The 19904-nt window shown below is 37.7% G+C and overlaps 1 protein-coding gene across 1 annotated transcript in view; it reads left to right on the top strand.

Annotated features, from left to right (window-relative positions):
* Window positions 1-19904, top strand: part of PTK2 (protein tyrosine kinase 2) — a 72601-nt gene that overhangs the window by 30321 nt on the left and 22376 nt on the right. Inside the window, exons 10-16 of the mRNA XM_009579134.1 lie at window positions 1431-1531; window positions 2800-2889; window positions 4220-4424; window positions 11058-11169; window positions 14010-14096; window positions 15306-15443; window positions 17084-17215. Of these exons, the coding sequence (XP_009577429.1) occupies window positions 1431-1531; window positions 2800-2889; window positions 4220-4424; window positions 11058-11169; window positions 14010-14096; window positions 15306-15443; window positions 17084-17215 (865 nt within the window). The remainder of the gene's footprint in view (window positions 1-1430; window positions 1532-2799; window positions 2890-4219; window positions 4425-11057; window positions 11170-14009; window positions 14097-15305; window positions 15444-17083; window positions 17216-19904) is intronic.

The raw sequence follows: 19904 nt of genomic DNA, 5'->3' as shown, positions 1-19904 counted from the left end.
GCTCAAGGGAAGACAGAAAGTCTGGATTCTTTGAAGCCTTTCTTTTTGTGTTTCTTTTTCTTGACTTACGATGAATGTGTTGCAGCAATACTTTGAAACTCCTAAAATCCACTTACCTGTTTTATGTCAGTCTCCATATTAGTATGTCATTTTTTTCAGACGCTGCCACCAAAATTACACCCTTTTCAAGAGTGACACCTGCTGGCTCATTCCGAGATTGACTCGGAATTTAATCAGATTAAATTGCCGGATTTTAATCAGAATAGATTTCAGATGGGTTGTTGCTTTGTGGTTGCAGTATTTTTTAAAGCAGTAATCTTCCAAATACAGAAAAGCAAAACAAGGGGCAGCCAGCTTCTTAAGTAAAGAACAGGGAAAACAAAATATTTGTAAAATACAAGTACTTGCTTAACCAGAAAGTGAACCTAAATTTCTTTCTAGGTGTGTTTTGCATTTTATTCCCTTGAATTTGAACATGAGCTTTCTAAAGAGAAGAGACTGGCTTTAGCCTCTTACTGTATGCAATTAAAAGTTCACAGCATTCCAATTATCATGTGCTATTTCATTTTGAACTTGAGTGTTTTATTTGTGTTTAAATACTTACATTCAAATTCTATATATGCGTTGTATATATTGTACATAGAAATACATGTATATGTAAGTATTAGGTAGGTATACATACATATGTATATAAAAACATTGTAAATAACAGAGCCTTACGATTGTTACAGGTACTTGAATTTTAGCCAAGTAGCTGTTTATTTTAACTCTGGCAATAAAATTTCAAAATACAACTTATTTATACTGTACTGAAATGCGTAAAAGTAGCACTGCTTAGTTTGCTGAACTTACTTCACTGCTCAAAGCTAAACCTGTCAGTACTTAGCCAAGTCTGCTGAAATCCAGAATCAACAGACACATAAGGCAGGTTGTCTCACCTGGGAAACTGCAAGAGAAAAATGCCCAAGTCTTTTCATAATCCCTGTGGCATCACTAAAAACTGAGCTCCTTTTTAGGAAGCCTCTCACAGGACTGAGATCTTAAACCATTTCCTTACCTTTGCAGGGTCAGGAGGCAGATTTTCTTCTTTCCATAAATTCTAATTGCCAAAAATTGTTAGCCTGTGATATTTAAATGGATGAAGAATAAAACCTTTTCCTTTGCTGTTGACATTGATGGTTATACTTTCGGACAGTAGCTATTACTCATAAGGATCAAATGTAATGCAGCATTTCTGCAAGCTTCTCAGTATCCGTAGACAAATACGTAGTCGTTTTTTCTGTACATGCACACCCAAACCATGACTAGAAAAATAATTCAGTCCTCTCAAAGGCGTTTGATACTTCTGGGTTTTAATAATTTATTTCAAATTATATTTCACCACTTTAAGTTGTTAAATGACTAGAAATAATGTCTCCTCTGTTTGGCAGGGATATAGCTGCTAGAAATGTGCTCGTATCTGCCACTGACTGTGTGAAATTAGGTGACTTTGGTTTATCCCGATACATGGAAGACAGTACTTACTATAAAGGTAAGTTGACACTCTGGATCCTTCTTGCAGGCCAGTTAGAACACAGTTGCTTCTCACAATACTGAGTTTGTTGTCAAAAGGAATTAACCAGATTTTCTTGGTTGTATTTGTATAAAAAGGCAAGCTATTCAACAATTTAATAGGTGGCAGTAAATTCCTACATGTAGGAATTTAAGAAGGATAATCACAAGGTCTGATTTAAATTGCAAAAAGTAGAAAATTCATGTGTAGGTAAAATTCCACTTTTTAGGACAAGCTTAAGGTGCTTTCTTCATGATTTTTAGAAGATTATCTGCATTTGAGGCTTGTTTGGGATAATACTCATATTCATGGCATAATATTGGTAGCCTACAGTGAGTTCAAGGTTACCTACAGATAAATTTTGAGTTTGTGCTGCCATTGTATGCTACATATTTCAGATGCCACTGGACTAGGGAGGTTCAGTACAAAAAAGTCTTTGAAGCCTACTTTTTCCCCCATTTTGGATGGAATACTGATCTTAAGTCACTCCAGCAGCTGTGAGATTTCCTGCAGTGCCTGACAGATGGGAAATACAGCAGGAGACTAGAGATTGCATCTAGGGTACCAAACAGTAGCATTTTAAATCTGGTGTGTATTATGAAACTATATATTCATAAATCTAATCTTCAATATATTTCTAGTTTCAGTCATATGTTTTTAAAAGTCCTTTATCTGTCCCCTTACACTCCATTATGTTTCCTCGTTTCATTTGTCTCGTATCACTGCGAGCTACATATCATTGTTTTAATTGCTGAGAGGAAAGGGGGAATACTTTTGACATGATCATTTCTTCTTGTGCTTTTGGGGTTTGTTGTTGGGGGCTTTATTGGGAGGTTTGGGGGATTATTTTGTTTTTGTTGGTTCTTTTTCTGTTTTATGTAAGGCCAAACAACCTACCCTTTTTTTGTGAATCATTTAAAAACACCTACTCCCTTGCTGAGATTTTGTGACAGTTTCGGATTTGGTGCCAGTACCTTCTTAACTGCAGTAGTTGCATCTTGAAATAATAATTAACTTAAAGGAGCTCAATCAGCCTGAATATTTAGGCAAAGTGCTGCTCTTCTCTCTACATAGAGGACTACTGGCAGAACTGGTCAGACAGTGCAGAAATCTCTTGTACAGAATTTGATAGCTGAAGTACTGCACTGGAGACGGGTTTTGCCTATGAATTATTTCACTGAGAACAAAATCTATGTTTGAGCTCACTAGTAGGAATAAAAGCCTGCCTTGTCTTGCCTTCCCTGTAGCTTCCAAAGGAAAATTACCTATCAAATGGATGGCTCCAGAGTCAATCAACTTCCGACGGTTTACCTCAGCTAGCGATGTGTGGATGTTTGGTAAGTGAATACCAAATGGTGAGGTTTCTTAAGTGTTGGAGAAGTTCAGTGTTTCATTTTTACTACTGTAAATGAATAATTTCCTGATATTTGGCACTGTTTTTACCATACTTTCTGAAAATACGATTTTTTCCAGCACATTTTCCATCTGTATTTTTCTTTCCTTTTTCTACTCAGTAAGCCTAAAGTTTCATGTGCCTTTTCGCCCCAAATAAGAAGCTGGCAGAAATGAAGGTACAAGGAAATTAGGTCATAGTCATAATGGAGATGATTTTTTTACTGTTTTTTTTCCTTCTGATTTCTTTTTGTTACACCATTGTTATTTGCTGTTTCTATTTTGTATTTTCACTTTTTCTTTTATGGTCATATGCCTGCTTCCTTGCTTAATGCATAGATCAGTCTACATGATGTCATGTCTCCAGATCTTTAATGCTAAATTCCCACTTAATTTGTATTTCATAGTGCCTGCTAGCTTACAAAATATGACCAGTAGCTGAGTAAAAGTAATGGTAAATGGGAATATCCTGAAGCCTTGATCTTTTTTTCCTAAATTTGCAAGTTTTTATATGAATCTGATCACCTGTGCTCAAACTGGTCCAAAGTGCTGGTCTGAGCAGACAGAGCATAGGCTGTGTAAAGGAACAAAAAGATGGGACTTCAAATAAGAGCAGGACAGACAAAATAAAATTTACAAAATAAAATTGGAATGTTTTTAATTGAAGGGTATGTGAATTTTAGCAGGTTTATGATAGTTTGAAAAAACTCTAGCACAGTCAGAGTTAGAAAAATGAAGTCTGTGGAATATTCTGGCCAATCCTAAACTGACAGACCATTTTTCCCTTTGTGCTTTTAACACAGTTTCAACAGAAACTGTTTCATTACATAGTTTCAGCACAAAAAGTTTGGATCAATGCCAGTGTTAAAACACCCTCAAAGTGAAAATACGTTCTACGTGTCGAAACAAGCCAGTTGGAATTAGTCAAAGGGAAAAGCAAACACAGCTCATTCTACCTCATAAAAAAGTAGATTTGAATATGAGCAACCATCCTGATTTACAATAGGTAAAAGGTAGCTAAATGTGAAGCCAGGCTGCTGTGAGCCAGCTGTGGGTCATGCTTCCTCATAAATAGTTCAGGTTGATACTATGTGCGTAATCCTACTGCACATCACTCCTCTCTGCTGCCAGCCGGTAAGTAAAAACTGATTCCCTAGCTATACATTTCAGAAGAAATTGCATGGTTTGGCTGTACAAAATTGGGGTTTGTTTCTTTTTTAACAGGTTTTGTTATTTGCTGACACTGGGGAAATTTTTTGTGTGTGTGTTTCTCAGGTGTGTGTATGTGGGAGATCCTAATGCATGGGGTAAAGCCCTTCCAGGGAGTGAAGAACAATGATGTGATTGGGCGAATTGAGAACGGTGAGCGGCTCCCAATGCCTCCAAACTGCCCTCCTACCCTCTACAGCCTTATGACCAAGTGCTGGGCATACGACCCTAGTAGACGACCCAGGTTTACTGAACTTAAAGCACAACTCAGGTAGGGTTATACTTCTGAAAGGTTGTTTCCTTGTTCAGAAATATTTATTTTCACTGTATCTTCTGTTACAGTATTTTCTTTCCATGGAAAATGCAAGACATAAGGTATTAAGTTTAATCTTCAGAAGGCCAGGCTGATGGTACTCTCTTGGGAATCTGGACCTTATCTGTTGGAGAAAATTAGACTAGGCAATAAATTCAAATAACTGGAAATTAGAACCACCTTTCTCTCCCAAGAAGAACTTCAGATTTTACTAGCAATTTGTTTATAAGTTTAGCTATGTATGTTACAATCCTTGGGGAGGGGGCTAGAAAGAATTTAGAGTGATTACTTAGTCAAACATGCAGTGTAAAGTTTTGGGGTAGAAATGTATCCTTTCTTAAATAAATGAACCATCAGGTGAGTGCTGTTGAAAGTTATTTTCATAACATATGCAGCACGCTAGTTGCTCTGTGGCAGCTGTGTCTGCGCAATTGCAGAGCCTGCAATAAATGCAGAGTCATTAACTAGAAATTCCTTTGCCCTTTGTAAACCGAGATATAGACTACCTTATGTTTATCTTGGAATAAATGTGAGCACACACTTTTGAGACCAGTCTAAATTCACACCCTAGTTTATTCTGCAATAATTTATTCCAGTGTCCATATCTCCATTTCACCAGCCACAAAATGGGAGTGATATTTAAACTTTGAAACATCACTGAGATGTTGTGTAGACAAATTTGATATTTGTGACCACCTTTGGGATTTTTGAGTGCTCAGTATTTATTTTGCCTGAGTCAATATAAGCTTCAAACAATACGTAGGTATTGTACAAACCCACTCGTGGATTTGTTATAATTCATTGCCAAATTCTTCAGTTTTATCTTGTTTCAAAGTTGTGCTTTGTAGCATGTTTTGTTTTTATGATACCATTTTGTGCTGTAACTGGATGTTCATGGTACAAGATAGTTCATAGGTGGTTAAAAAAAGGGACAATTTTAATATAATTATGATGCTGTTTCAGAGTTGCTGTATGGATAACTTAGCTACCTTTAAGTTTTTTCCTATTTCTTAAAATGTCGTAGGGTTCTGCCATCTGTTACTCTGGGAGCTCTTATGTAGACTAATAATTTACATAGCTAGAGGAAAATGTAGCCCTTCTCACACAAAGAACTTATGCTATTGACTTTGTGGAGTTAACTGCAAAGGAACGAATGGTATAGCTTGGTAGGGATTGCAAGGAAAAGATATGACACATTTGTGTGATTTGGGTAATAGGTAGAAATTGGCAATTCACTTGCTTTTTCTTTTTTTTTTTCTCTGGAAGAATAGGATTCTTCTTAATTTGCGGTCAGATTGTACTGATAACTTACAGCTGACTGGCACAGAGGAGAATGAACCCCTAGAAAAATGTGACTAGGAAGATGGCTATGGTGTGTAAACCCAGACAGGGAGAGTATCTCACCAGTAAGTGAAGATGATGAGTAAATCCAGAGTAAAAGTAATTGTGTTTGGGGGGTGAAATAAATGTAGGCTGTACTCAGAGAGAGAATGAATGGCAGCAACACTAATAACAGCATGAGTCTGGAGCGGGAGAGGGGAAAAAAGTGAAAGACATGGTATTTATCTGGTATCACCAGATAAACGGGATAGACCAGTGCCCAAGAGCCTGGCTCTCCTCAGAAGTGCACAGCCAAAGGGCGAGAACCAACACTCATGACATGCAGCCAGGCAAATTCTCATTAGTTAAAATGTTTCCCAGTGTGCATGGGTAAGCTCTGAAACAGGTCACCCAGAATGACTCTGGAATTTCCATGCTGGGAGACTTTCAAACCTCGACTGGAAAAGGCTCCGAGCAACCTGACCTCGCCATGCGCGGAGCCCACCTTTACCAGGAGATTGGACTCAAGACCTCCAGGAGTCCCTTCCAACCTAAATGATTCTCTGGTTCTAGATAAAAAATGGACGAAGGGGAGTGGTTTTTTTGCTCCTCTAGTCATGCTAGGAGATTTGAAGCACTGTTTAGAGAACAAGCTCTCTCGTGGGGCCACAGCGACCCTAAAATCCAGTTTTTACTCTCTTCTCACCAAAGCAGAGAGTTTTCTTGTGCTCCAAACTGGTGACCTTTATCTCCTGGAAGTTAGGCAGCACGGTCGTCCTTAGGGCTTCTTTGTGCTGCTCACAGACAGAGTCAGCCTCTCGTTGGAGAGGCTGCCAATTCCCTTACGATGAGGCAATCTCGGGCAGCTAGAAAAGATTGTGTTTCAAAACTCAAATTCCCATGAACTTGCAAAAACAAGCCATTTCCCTGGTGGCCTTTTCTGTGTGGTGTTGCTGCTGCTCGTTCTGGATCCTGTCCAGGGTAGTCTTTTCAAGCTGAGAGCAGACTAGTTTGCTTGAAGCCAGTGATACAGCACTGCAACGCTCCTCTCTGTTTTAATGAGAAAAAGTCCATGGCTTTGGGAAAAAACTTCTTTTCTGCATCTGAAATAGCGCTTCGTGGGTTCTCGGTTTGTTATTTGATGCTTTTCCTATTTCATAGTAACATCTGCTTTGCACAAACTTTATTTGCAGCTGCTTGTGCAATGTGAAGATGCGAATGTAGAATTTATATAGTGTTATTATGATAGTAATAAGGCCTGTCCAAAGTGGATAGGGATGAGTTAGTCTTCACAGCAAACACAGAAACAAATGGGTGGATTGTGGATTTCCAAATTTAATTCCTCCTCGCATCCTAGGTCTCTTTCAATTTTGGGGGGTGGTAAAAGTGAGAATAAAAAGTCAGGAAAGTGAGGTGCTACTACCCTGCTACTCCTGTGATTCTGTCACTGACTGGGCCAGAATTAGAATCTGTGGTATTTTAATCAGGAAACATGTGTTGCCTTGCTGATTTTGTGTGGAAGAGATTTTTAGTCTTGCACTAAATGGTAAATAATATAAGAGGCCTTTTGCAAAGTGTTTAATGTATCCAGATCATACAATATCACTTTTACAGCGTTTCTCCTCAGAATGACTCCTAGCCACTTACCAGAACCATATACTTAGTATACTATATTCGTACACTCACTAAATCATAGACTATCTCATACATGCGTGTATTATTAAATTTAATTTATACTTTGCTATGTTCAATATGCTGCAGGTGTGTATTGCTAAGGTAGCACCAGTATACTCACAGGCTTTCTTATAAGTCAGCTCCCAGGCTTGTGCTTGCGAGTTGTGGTGCCCTGAGTGTCCCTTTGTTTGGTAATTCTTCTAAACTGGGTTTTTTTGCATTGGAGGTTAAGTTGGATTTTAATTTTGAGCTTTCAAATTAATGTAATTGCATGACATTTTCACTGCGTCATTGAATGAATTTTATATAAAGTACCTATTGCTAATGCTTTCAGTCTACTAAAAATAGCAAAATAAAGAGCAGCTGTATCACTGCTGTGGTAAGAGTGTGAGTCCGGTCCTCTGTTGGTCACTGATGAAGAAGCACATGTTTTAACAGAGTGGATGATTCCACTAGCATCCCAGTGCTGCAGGTCACATATTAAATACAGCTCTAAAAAGAATGCAAAAAAAAAAAAAAGAAAGAAAGAAAAAAGACTTATTCATGCTTTTAAAGTCTGTTTTTATGACAACAGTAAGATAATTAACTGATGAGAACTGGACTTGAGCCTTTTTGTGACTGCATTTGATGTAGGTCTTGAGATGTTGCTTGTAAATAAAAGAAACAAAACTGCTAAGAGTGAGGGTAGTCTGTCCTCTTCTTTCATGGCATCCTGCCAAAAAAAGATTTTAGCACATATCTGAAATACATGATGGAGGTTGCAAAATGCTTGTTAGCCTTTTGGTTTTTGACAGTGACCATTAGGAACAATCTCCGTATGAAAGTGCTTTTAAATTAGGACAGTATGAGAAAATCGTTCGTCTGCATCCAGCATTGCATTTTTGATGGCTGGAGACCACAGAGAGAGAAAAAAAGAAGCGGCTTGTTCAGGGTCAGCACTTACTGTTGGTTCCTGCACCACCATAGCAGCAGACGCTGGTATTGCTGTGCCTTTTGAAATACAAGGATACATTTTAGTATTTCAGATACACTGAAGCTCCCGGTAAATGTTTCCTTTTCAATGTCACAGGCCAATTTCAGTAAAAAGATTCTTCATACATGAAATAAGTTTATCAATTATGTGAACATTTAATAGTTGAGATTTTTCATCAGACTTAACCTAGCCAAGAAGATGAGTTAAGTTTGTCTGTACTACCTCAAAATTTGCTAGGGAAATCATATGAATAGCAGTACTTCTCTGCTTGCTCCGCTTTGCTGCTAAAAATATGTGCAGTTTGGGAAAATATGCCTAGATCTGACTTTCCTGACCTTCTGCAAATTCTAATAAACTGTTCAGAGTACTTAAGCAGCTGCACTGAGAAAAGGTCAAAAATATCTCTTGGCATGCTTTTACTCTGTCTATGGATTGGTCTTCCCTTTGTAAAAACAAAGACGTTTCTGTGAGTCATTTATATTCTTTGTGTTTTTTCGAGTGATGCTTCTCTGAGGCATTTCTGTTTTATATTCTTGTTAGCAGTACTCAAGGGCATCCAAGTACAAATTCTGCTTCAGCTGATCAGCCTTTGACCAGACTACTTACTGGGTTGCTGGGGAAAGGACCTCCTGATGACACAGGCGATGAAAGAGCAGGGTGGGATGAAATAGAGTTGTAAGGCAAAAAGCTGAGCCTATGTTATGAAAAACAAGTCATTTCAATATAAATTTGTCATTTTCAGTGATATGATTGAAGTTAATGGTATTGTACTGAATACTGTGACACCACAGATAAAATGGCTTTGATAGCAAGGCAGATAGGTATTGGTGTTTCATTCCTTTTTAAGGAAAACCAGAACTGTGCTGTGACAAATTATACCCATGGCCCCAGATTGTCCATAAGCCATCTCTAAATTTAGTCAGCTGCTTTTAGTTCCATTCTTTTGCTCAGATTAGAGCAATTGCTGTATCAACAGCTTTGTTAAAAATCTGTATTTTATTCATGCAATGTCTGGGTGGATTTTTTTGTATTGTTTCGTTCTGGTTTTTTTAAATCTTGAGGTATTTCTTGAAAGATCATAATCATGGTTCATGGCTATGGAACTATGCTACATGTTCTCGTGCTACATAAAAATGCATGCTGAATATCTGAAGTGTGACCTAGCTTTAAAGCGGTGGTATTTTGCTAGTTCTTCATGGGTTCAAGTGGGAAATATTTAATTTTCTATTATTAATCTAAAGGAAGAGGGAGGTAAAATAGAACGATTTTCTCTTTTTAGTTCCCTCCGTTGGGCTGTAGCTGTGTTTCTGTGGTAGTTATATCAGGATGACTTTTGCAAATAACTTGTCTGATTTTGTTTTTGTTCCACATTCTTGTGTTACTTCAGCAATGATGGATTGAAATTGCAGCAATACTTATAAACTTGGTTTAGCTGCAGTGAGACGAGATGACTTGTCTGCTTTTTAGAAGTGGCATAGATTTTTTTTTTGGCTGAGTAAGGAAAAGCAAACTTCTCATCTCCAACCAAGCAGGAATTTATTCTTGAAATAAGCATTAAAGTTCCAAGATTAGAATAGATTGCTGTAGTTGATCTCATCCCCTGCATGAGTAATTCTGGGTGGTTATTTAGTAGACTGAACAGGGGATGATAAACTCAGAACCTAGCTTTGTTTCTCAAAACTCTTGAGTGATAAAGAAGCTGGAATAACTCCTTTACAGGATTATCTTTACACTGGGGATATCGATAGGTAAATGATCTGCCCTGCTCACATCTCCAGAATATCCATGTAGCGTGCAGCTCCAACGAATTTGCAGCTCCCTATTTCAAAGCGTCATTCTGAGTATTTTTCAAATGGCAAATATCCAACATTAATAATCCACATAGCAGAACTGGGAGGAGGCTGCTGTGGGGGCAGCAGTATCATGTTGAACTTCAAACAGTCTTTTTAATAGTCAGAACAGTGGTAAGTAGCAAACTAGTTTTACTGCTGTCTTTTACTTTGTTGAAAATGTAGCCTTTTGACCTGAATGTTTAGAAGCTGAGTGAATACTGTCAGATATTGCTGTTTTGCTAAATTTGTTTGCTGAATGTGTTCCTGGTTAGGCTAAAATGTAAGAGTTGAAGACATAGTATTTAAAATGTTTTTTGACTGCTTTGTTTAAAAAAGAAAAAAAATCCCAGTAATCTGAAGCTCTGTTGAGTTTCAGTAAAGAACATTTTCAGTTTGTTTTGAACGTTTGCAGCAGTTCAGTAGAATATTTTCTTGTGAAAAATAAGTTTTCATGCAAGTAAGTGCTCGATTTATTGTCTTTGATGATTCTTCTGTGTAATTACACATCAAAAGAACTGTTGACATGCAAAAAAAATTTTGTACAAGATCAACCACAGCCTTCTAAAAACTTGATGCTGCTTCTGTTGTTAAAAGCATGCTGGTAATCCTACAGAAGTATTTCTTCCTGATACTGATTTTCAGAAACCTAACCAATGTAAGTAAAAGAAGTTTATGTTTCAGTTCTCAATCACTTTGTCAAATAGTATTCATTAGTCTGAAAAATGTGGGAGCTCTGGGGAGATGTTTGTTAGACATTGAACTGGAGTTTTACTTAAATACTGTTTTTCTTAGTACAATACTGGAGGAAGAGAAGCTGCAGCAAGAAGAACGAATGAGAATGGAATCCAGGCGACAAGTCACAGTATCCTGGGACTCAGGAGGATCAGATGAAGCTCCTCCCAAGGTAGTTAAGACTGCAAATTATGTATGTTTAAAAAACAAACAAAAAACCAATTTTTATTCCATTTATTTCTTCAAAGCCTCCTTTGACGGGTTCGTTCAAACAAGGCCGTTCTGGCCAATTTTGTCATCATCTGCCAATATTTGCCTGAAATGACCCTGCTCTACTTGAACTGTTACTAGAACTAATCTGTGCTATAATATCGCACTAACGATTTTCTGTTTCTTGTTGTTTAACTTGTAAAAGACTACCATAGTTGCCACAAAATTGTTTCCTGGCCTTTTCTTTATTCTTCTTTCTTGTAGCATTCCTATGAAACGTGAGCTTTCAGACCACTGTGAAGTTTATTTATAACACATCAGTGAGAGGATAGAAATCAATTAATTGCATTTTCCTTATTCTGGACAGAAAATTAGGGGTTTGCTTCCAAGGACCTTATCTGTTTTAGTTTACACTTGATTTTGTTTCATTACATGTCTGTCCTGTTTGGATGTCGCTGATGTGTTCTGCAGCTGTGGTAGTCTAACCTCACCAGTTGCTGAGCACTCTCTTCTCTTAGTAACTTGTCTGCTTCTTATCCGAGTTATTTTGCACTTTGAAGGATCGAGCCTGTGTTTTGAAGAATTTCATTTTGTGCAGTCACCACTGTAATGTGGAGTATTATCTGCGTCCTGATCAGTTTGTGATGAATTCCTGTAGCTCTTTATGCAAGCTCTGGTGCTGATAATGATTTCAGTAGTACTCGTGCGGCACCTTCTGCTGCACACATCCCCCAACAGTCATAGGAAGGCAACTTACTTTTATTTTGTTTAGATTCCCCATGGCCAGGTTGTTCCCTGATAGATTTCCGAGCTTGGTTCTGCATTTTGATAGCTTTATGGCAACCAAGAAATATGGGCAGTGGAATTGTTGCTTTTATTTCAGAGTTAAAAACAGCAAACAATCCATCAACCTGTTTAGTCGTACGAGATTAACTAGCAGGATTTGGTGTATATATAAACAGACGATGTTCCAAGTAACAGAAGCAGATAAACTGCATAAATTGGAATATGCTACTTAATTATTACAGCCTTGTTTGAAGAATTTGTTTAGTCTTGAAGCTTTGGGGCTAATCCAGATAGAATAAATACCTTTTACTAATGCACTATATGAGCTACACCATATTAGAAATGATCACCGTTAGAGCCTTGGGTGTGATGTATAAACTGAAACACTTGACAAAAGATGTGTTAAGATTGAAATTAATTCAACCACTGCATATCTTTTTTGAGGGGGTCAATACGTCCTCACTATATATGTGATGCAGTTGTTGGTTAGGTTTTGTATACAGTCTTTTTGTGTAAAATATACTAATAACATTTGAACTAGTTGAATTTCATAGATATGGGATTTTAAGTATCTCTTGTTATCTAATTCTGTAATGATGACAACTGATTTTTTTCTTCCAACAACTCATTATGCAAGTTTCAGGTCTTGATAGGGCTTAAACTCCATTTTATTTATAGCCTTAAATTTCTACACATTCTTAAATAATACACAGATATCACAATTTGTACTATGAAATTACTTGTATCTCACAGTGATTTCAGTTAGAAATGTAAGACAAAGATCCTAGTACAGAATTATAATTACATTTTTCATAAAGTGATGATAAAATTCTGCAATCTCTTAAGTAATGTGGTGGTCACCTTTAACTGCCAGAAGGACTAGAGGAGCCCATTTGCAGAATGATGAGGTTTGGGGGGGGGGGGGGGGGGTGTCCCCTCTTGGGTTAATTTTTCTCCTCCTGAAACACCCAGCAGCACTGCTCCTCATTAAAAAAAAAAACCTAAATATACTTTTGGAGGTTAATATAAAAAAAATAACACTTCTGCTTGGAAGATAAAAGTGTGTTGTTCTGAGCAACATTTTCCAAAATTACTTATTTCAATAGTGTGAAATTTCTATACCTATTCTGGCAAAAGGATGATCTGTTCAATGTGTGCAGAAAACCAGGCTCCTTTTCATGCAGTTTTTTATAATAGTGCTGTCTGAATTTCTGGTATTCCTGTGATTACACATCTTGTTTGTTTATGTGTAAAGTATTGCCCTTCTCCTGAAGGGGTAAAGCAAGGTAGTCAAACAGAGGCTCTTGATAGCTATTCTCTAGCTGTCCTTTCTAATAGGACCTAGTTCTGTCTTGTTTTTTCTTGGCTGGGAATGGGTTGCAGAACAAAGCATGGATAATGAAGCAACCATGGAGTTCAGAATATGATCAAAAGCACCTTCCATGTTGAGGCAGTTAGTTACACAGAAGTTAATTATCAGAACTAACTTTAGTCCTCATAATAACACATAGAAATATTCATGCTAAACAAACCAATTTGATTTGTGTTCCGACTGAAGCAAAAGAATTTACTTTTGGGAACGGTCACAAAAGCAATGAATTAATAGCAAAACTTTATGTACTGCACATTGTGAACTTAGAAACAATGCTGTATTTGCACCTGGAAACTTGATTTAAGAATTATGTTCTTAGCTGATGTCTTCTCTAGGGTTAAACAGCACAGAGCAGGTCATTTAGTGCAAGCAATTAAATATGCACAAAGAATTCACAGAGAAAGCATTATTTATTGACATACCTAGCAAACAATTCAGCTGCTTCCATTTCCAAGCAAAAACGGAGGAAAACTTGATTTTAATTGTTTTTTAAAAAGTTAGTCATTTTAGACTATTTATTTCAGGGGTTTTTTTGAGCTTGCATTTGTGGTGCACTGCCTGTAAATGTTTGTCTCACCAAAGAGTAATTTTCTGGTTATAGTTTTGTGTTTCTAAAGACTCTAAAAATTCCTTTGCATTTACAGCCCAGTAGGCCTGGTTACCCCAGTCCGAGATCCAGTGAAGGCTTTTATCCAAGTCCACAGCATATGGTACAGCCAAATCATTACCAGGTATTACATTTAACACTGTGCATGCATTTTTTCAAATGTGGGGTTTATAACTCAATTGCAGCTGGTGGGATTGTTTCACTTCTTACACGGTTTATTTTCATTCAGTTCTGTTAAATTGTTTTTGTTTTACATCAGAACAAACCCTGAACTGAACCTGGTAGGTTTACTCCAGATGGCAAATATTTTCATATCTGATACTGTGCTCAGATTCCTAAAACTACAGTGAAACACGTCAGACATTTTCGTATTTATTGAAGGAATGTGGTGTTCATGTTAACATTTGTGCTAAGCTATAAAATTACTTGCTTTATAAATGGCATTAACTGGTGGACTTTCGTTGGGCTTATTGATACTTTGCTCCCTGATGATTCTTGAAACATTTTTATTTTCTGTTGGCTGATGGCTACCTTTAGATCTACCACATTGTATACTCACAGGTTTTGCTTTTCTTCCTAACACTGCTGAAGAAATTTAAAACAGAAGTTTGTCATGGAAGTACTTTAAGTGTTCTTGGGTATTCAAAGCTACAGCCATATACAGCAGTCTAGGTTAAGATTTTTTTTTTTTCCATGGAGAGGGGGAGGTTTTCATTTTAATGAGTACTTAAGACTCATTAAAACTACTTTGATTTTCCTGTGGAGAAGTTCTCAGGCTGCACAGCTAAGCACACTAATTACATGCTGTCACTCAAGACTTAAGCTTGTAACGTACACTAGGGGGTACTTTTTTACATGGCTCTGTAGGGTGATGTGCGCAGGCTCCTATTCACTTGCATGTGTAGCTCTTACAAATGTGTCAATAAGTTTATTTTTGTTTATCAGAAGACTGATCTTCTTGGCTGCAGAGGTTAAAACGTACTTCCTAATGCTGCTGTTTCGATAAGCATCCTCAAATAGTTATAGTTGTCCTCAAAAGCTATAGTTATATTTCTATATATTTGTATATAGTTATAGTTATCCTGAAGTAGTTATTGTTATGTTATGACAGGCATCCTCAAAGACTTAAAAAAGAGTTTTTGTGTCATAGTTTGGCTTGGCTTCCTTCTGATGTTGCTTCCCCTCCTCCTCCTCCTTCTCAGTGACTGAATTGAGTCATTTCTGCATGCTCATATTTGCTTCCTTAGGGAGCGGAAGCTATTAATTATGGGGAAGCATAGGTCTTATTAATACAACTCTTTTTTTCTTTTTTCTCCCCCCCCCCCCCCCCAAGGTGTCTGGCTACCCTGGTTCTCATGGGATACCAGCCATGGCAGGCAGCATTTATCCTGGGCAGGCTTCTCTCTTGGATCAAGCAGATTCTTGGAACCATCGGCCTCAGGAAATATCAGTGTGGCAACCAAACATGGAGGTATCATGAACTGACACATCTGTTGTTGCGCTCTGTACAGTAAATACACTTTTTTGTTATTTAGGTACATCTGGAGATTATTGTAGGAAAACTAAGTGTTTCTCTGGTATTTTTTAAGTTGCTTTACTGCAGTGGGATGGGAGTCATGACTGAATTCTGTTCTTTTTGAAACAAATTCTCCTATGTGAGGTTGGGCATAAAGTACTCTTCACACAAATTCTTGATTAAGTTATTACTACTTATTATCTTAACTCAGTGAGTGATAGCAAATATTTTGTGTTTGTTAAAAGAAGGCTTTACTGAAACTTATTGCTGTTAATAGAGATGGGAACATTCATGTAGAAATATGTAATATCATTACCGTTTGAAAGTACCTCTCGTGGGAGATACGCAGCATAGCTAAAGTACCTGAGGCTTCTCTGTAGCTCATCCAGAACAGAAAATGAAATGGTCTGCAAAACTGTTCTTGAGTTGTATTCCTGTTAGGTGCTTTTCAGCCTGTCATGATTGCACAGAGCTGCTGCAAGGAACATCAAATTAATTCCTCCTCTAACCTTCCGTCATTTTTTTTCTGTTCTCCTTCAGTATTTTATACTTCTTTCATTCCATTTTATCCTCCCACAAAGATTCACTTTGTACAGCTTCTGTGTTAAATCCGTTTCCTTTCTAACCAGTGCTCTATTCCCTGTGCCTCTGATAAATATTTAAGTGATAACTGAGGCTTACCCATTAAATACAGGCAAGCAGATAGATGTCTAAGTCTTCAATTTGCCTCTGCTTACTCTTGGTTGATTTGGCCATACATTCTGCCATTATGACTTGCTGTCACGCTGTTGTTGTTCACACTGTATATAGTTGAGGGTTGTAGTCCCAAGTAGTTCGACATCCCTGTAGATTATTGACTGTAGAAACAATGTAGTCTAACTATGTCGTACTTGAATAAAGTGTTGGTGGAAGCATATGAATGCTTTTTAAGTGTTCATAATAATAAATTATAGCCAAGTTTTCACAAAAGCTTGGGAAGTTGGTTACCTAAAAACAATCTCAGTGAAGTTTTTTACCAAACTCCCCTTGGAGTTTGGTAAAATAAAAAATAAATACTAATTTATACACTATTTGCTAATGATTTCCAGACAGCATTGGGATATGGTATATTCAGTATTGTAAGCTTAAGACATGCATAAAAACTTATTCAAAAATCATTAAAAATGTTTTTGTGACATGCTTTGCAAGTGTCAGCTAAAACTGAAAAGCGTATTTGTTTGGAGTAAAAAATCTTGCAGCTTTTAACAGCTGGATAGTTACATTATTGCTCAAGACCGAGAAGATGAAATTGATAAATCTGTTTTTGTTGTCCAACTTAAATGAAGTGCAATATATGAAGTGACAACGTTGCTGAAAAACAGAACAGAATTTTTCAAATCTTTTTGGTTCCAGTGATTATGAGCAAGGCAAATAAAATGTTTCTAGTTGGAAGGAGTTTCTTCTGATGGTCTGCTTCAGGAGTTGAAGAAACTCTGCTTGACTGCTGTTGCTCATTTGGGCTTTTAAAAATCTATTCTTTTATAATCTCTAAGTTTTTGTAGCTGTTTATACAAATTTTAAGTTGTGAGATTGAATAAACTTACTCTGTTTTGTAGGATTCAGGCACTTTGGACATACGAGGAATGGGCCAGGTTCTACCCACACATCTTATGGAGGAGAGATTGATACGACAACAACAGGAGATGGAAGAAGATCAGCGCTGGCTTGAAAAAGAGGAACGATTCCTGGTAATGCTTTGTTTCATAGTGCTTCTAAATTCATTATGATTTTTCTTTTTTTATTGCAGCTTGCTAAAACTGATCACTTCTGTGAAATGAGTGTGTTTAATGAACATGGGAGTCACTACCAAAATGTAGGTTTGGAAACCATTTTTAAATTAAGTGTTCAGCTAGTAAGTGAGTCCTCTGTTATAAATACCTTGAACAGCTGGGTTTTTTAGTCACTCTCACTTTATCCAGTTGAGTATTTATGTGTGGGAAGTTGTGGGTATAATTCTGTGCCAATCTGGAGATTGCCTGTTTGTTCTTAAGGAGATAGATCTGTGCATACGCTACCCTTAAAAAAGGGATAACCATCAGCCATCTAACAACTGTAACTATAGTAAGAGTTGTAAGCACTCTTGCACTGGAGGAATAATGAGACACATTAATGGGAAGAAATAATTTAAGAGAGAGCTCTGTGAGGTGGGGAGAAAGCTCTGAACATGACCAGGAGGAGAAAGAAGAGATGCATTGGTAATGGATCTTCTGTTGCTGTTTCTCTGCAGTTCTGTGTTTTCTTGTTGTCAGTGCCACTGGTGTAGGTATTTTAGTTCAGCTCTGGCTTCCCAGTTGTCAAAATTCATGTTCTGTGTTAAAATTCTCCTACTCGAGACTGATGGCTACAGATGCAGCAGAAGATGGTAGTAGCATATTACTCTGTATAGGCTCATGCTGGGGACCCTATCGGTGCGCGAGCCTCACTTGACAGGTGGATAATTTACGGTGGTGTGGTATGGGTTGTGACAAACGTTAGTCGCATGTTTAGTCTTAAAAAGTGTATTTCAAGGAATGTTTCTGTTTGGAAGCCTTTTATGTTGTACATAGTTACAAAACATGCCTGTATAAATGCAGGTGCCATAGGTTTGTTACGGGAGGTTAAGTTTGAATAAATATGTTCTCTTTTTAAAGCAGATGATGATAATGGTCTATGATTTCTGTAAGAGTTCTCTGCACTGCCTAGAGCTGGTCTCCAGGAAAATCTTAGTTGTACAGATGAATTATTTTTATTTTAGACACCAAAGTTGCTGGTCGTGGTTGTCTTGCAGAACTTAAACAGTCTTTTAGGGATCTTGAAGCCAGGACGTTATGTTTCTTGAAAATAAGAATTTAGGCTTTATTCTACAGGAAGCCAGTGGGCGGGAATGGAGAGCAGATCTTGTACGTAGACGATGTTACCAAGACCTTATTCCTTGCCAATTGAATTGTCTTAGTCTCTCAAGGGTTTAATTATGTATGGTATTCAGAACTGTTCAGAACAGCTGACGGCTGTGAAGACAACCGAGGTAGGATAAATCTCTACTAGCTCTTGAGAGCTACTGATAGATGCCCCCATGTCCCGTACATGTTCTAGCCAAGATCCAGATTGTGCCAGAGTTAAGATGTTACTTTTTATTAAAGGATGTTGAATTTTGCTTTTGGCTGGTTTCCTTCTAAGTGCACTTGGGAATTTGCGGTTTGCCATTGAATGACCGTAAAGAAACCACTGTACCCAGATTGCTTTGTCCAGTTTATTAGGAGCTGAAGAAGGGAGGGGAAAGGAAAATTTCTTCCCTAATTTAGGCATTAGCTTTTCCAGTCTTGAGTGGCACCAGTTGCTTGTGACTTTCACAAGCCCAGGAGGTCAAATTGATCCATTGTGGGTTAAAACTTTCAAGATTGTCAAGAACTTTTTGAGGAATTAATGTATTTACTGAGAATGAGGCACTCTGATTTCAGGTGGTGACACTAGATGGTGTGGGAACTTTCTGCAGAAAACTTTCTGAACTTTCTGACCTCTTCTGCAGAATAGATGACAATTACTTCTAGCGTTTGTTATTCTGCTTTGATTCAGCCTCTGGACCATTAGGCTGTTTACTGTCCCCTAAATTGCTGTTTGAGGAGGGACTTTTTGATTTTTCTTTTGATCTGTAATACAGTCTTAGCATACATTTGGAAAAAAATTACTGCGTTTTCATTATGTGTTAGTTTTTATTGCAAGGAGACACCATCTCTATTGCCACCCCCTACTCAAAGGAGAACTAGCACTGATGAACTTGTGAGCAGCTATACAGCTCTGCAGCTTTGCCAGAGCTGGATTTGGTTGATGTAAACTCTTAGTCAGTTAAAAAGGCGAAAAACAGAGAAAGTTTGAATGGAAGTAAGCATGAATTTAAATGGCCAAAATGAGGAACTGGAATCCATAAGAGATTTCAGTTCTTTTTCTTTCTGCACTAACATTTTGACCATACGGACTTTGGGGTTTATAGCTGCATGCCTGTTACAGATTTATACTCTGTGTCAAAAGCTGAACAAGCTAATGATAGCCACAGGCTGTATTGGAACCCATAGCAGGATGTATGTCAGAGGACTCTTCAGTTTATAGATCGGTGTTTCTTGAAATGTGGTTTTCTAGGTTTAGCCCTGAAGAAATCAAGATGGTAGAAAATTTACTGTGGGAAGTCACTCTTGGAGGCTTTGCAGATCTCCTTGCAGATATCCACAATTCATACATGAGGGTCCAAACACAGCTCCAGTGTAGAAATAATCCATATATTACATGCACACACTTCTTACCCCATGTCCTCTAGTGAGTGACTAGTGACATTTCTGCTCCTGGGAGAAGGGCCTTCCCTAATTTCACTCCAGGTGCTTTAGGGGGAGAGGCAACTTCCCCCCC

The sequence above is a fragment of the Fulmarus glacialis genome, unplaced genomic scaffold (genome assembly GCF_000690835.1).
Source record: "Fulmarus glacialis isolate BGI_N327 unplaced genomic scaffold, ASM69083v1 scaffold1396, whole genome shotgun sequence".
Classification (NCBI taxonomy): domain Eukaryota; kingdom Metazoa; phylum Chordata; class Aves; order Procellariiformes; family Procellariidae; genus Fulmarus; species Fulmarus glacialis.
Note: the sequence above shows the minus strand (reverse complement) of the source record. Positions and strands in the feature narration are given on the sequence as shown.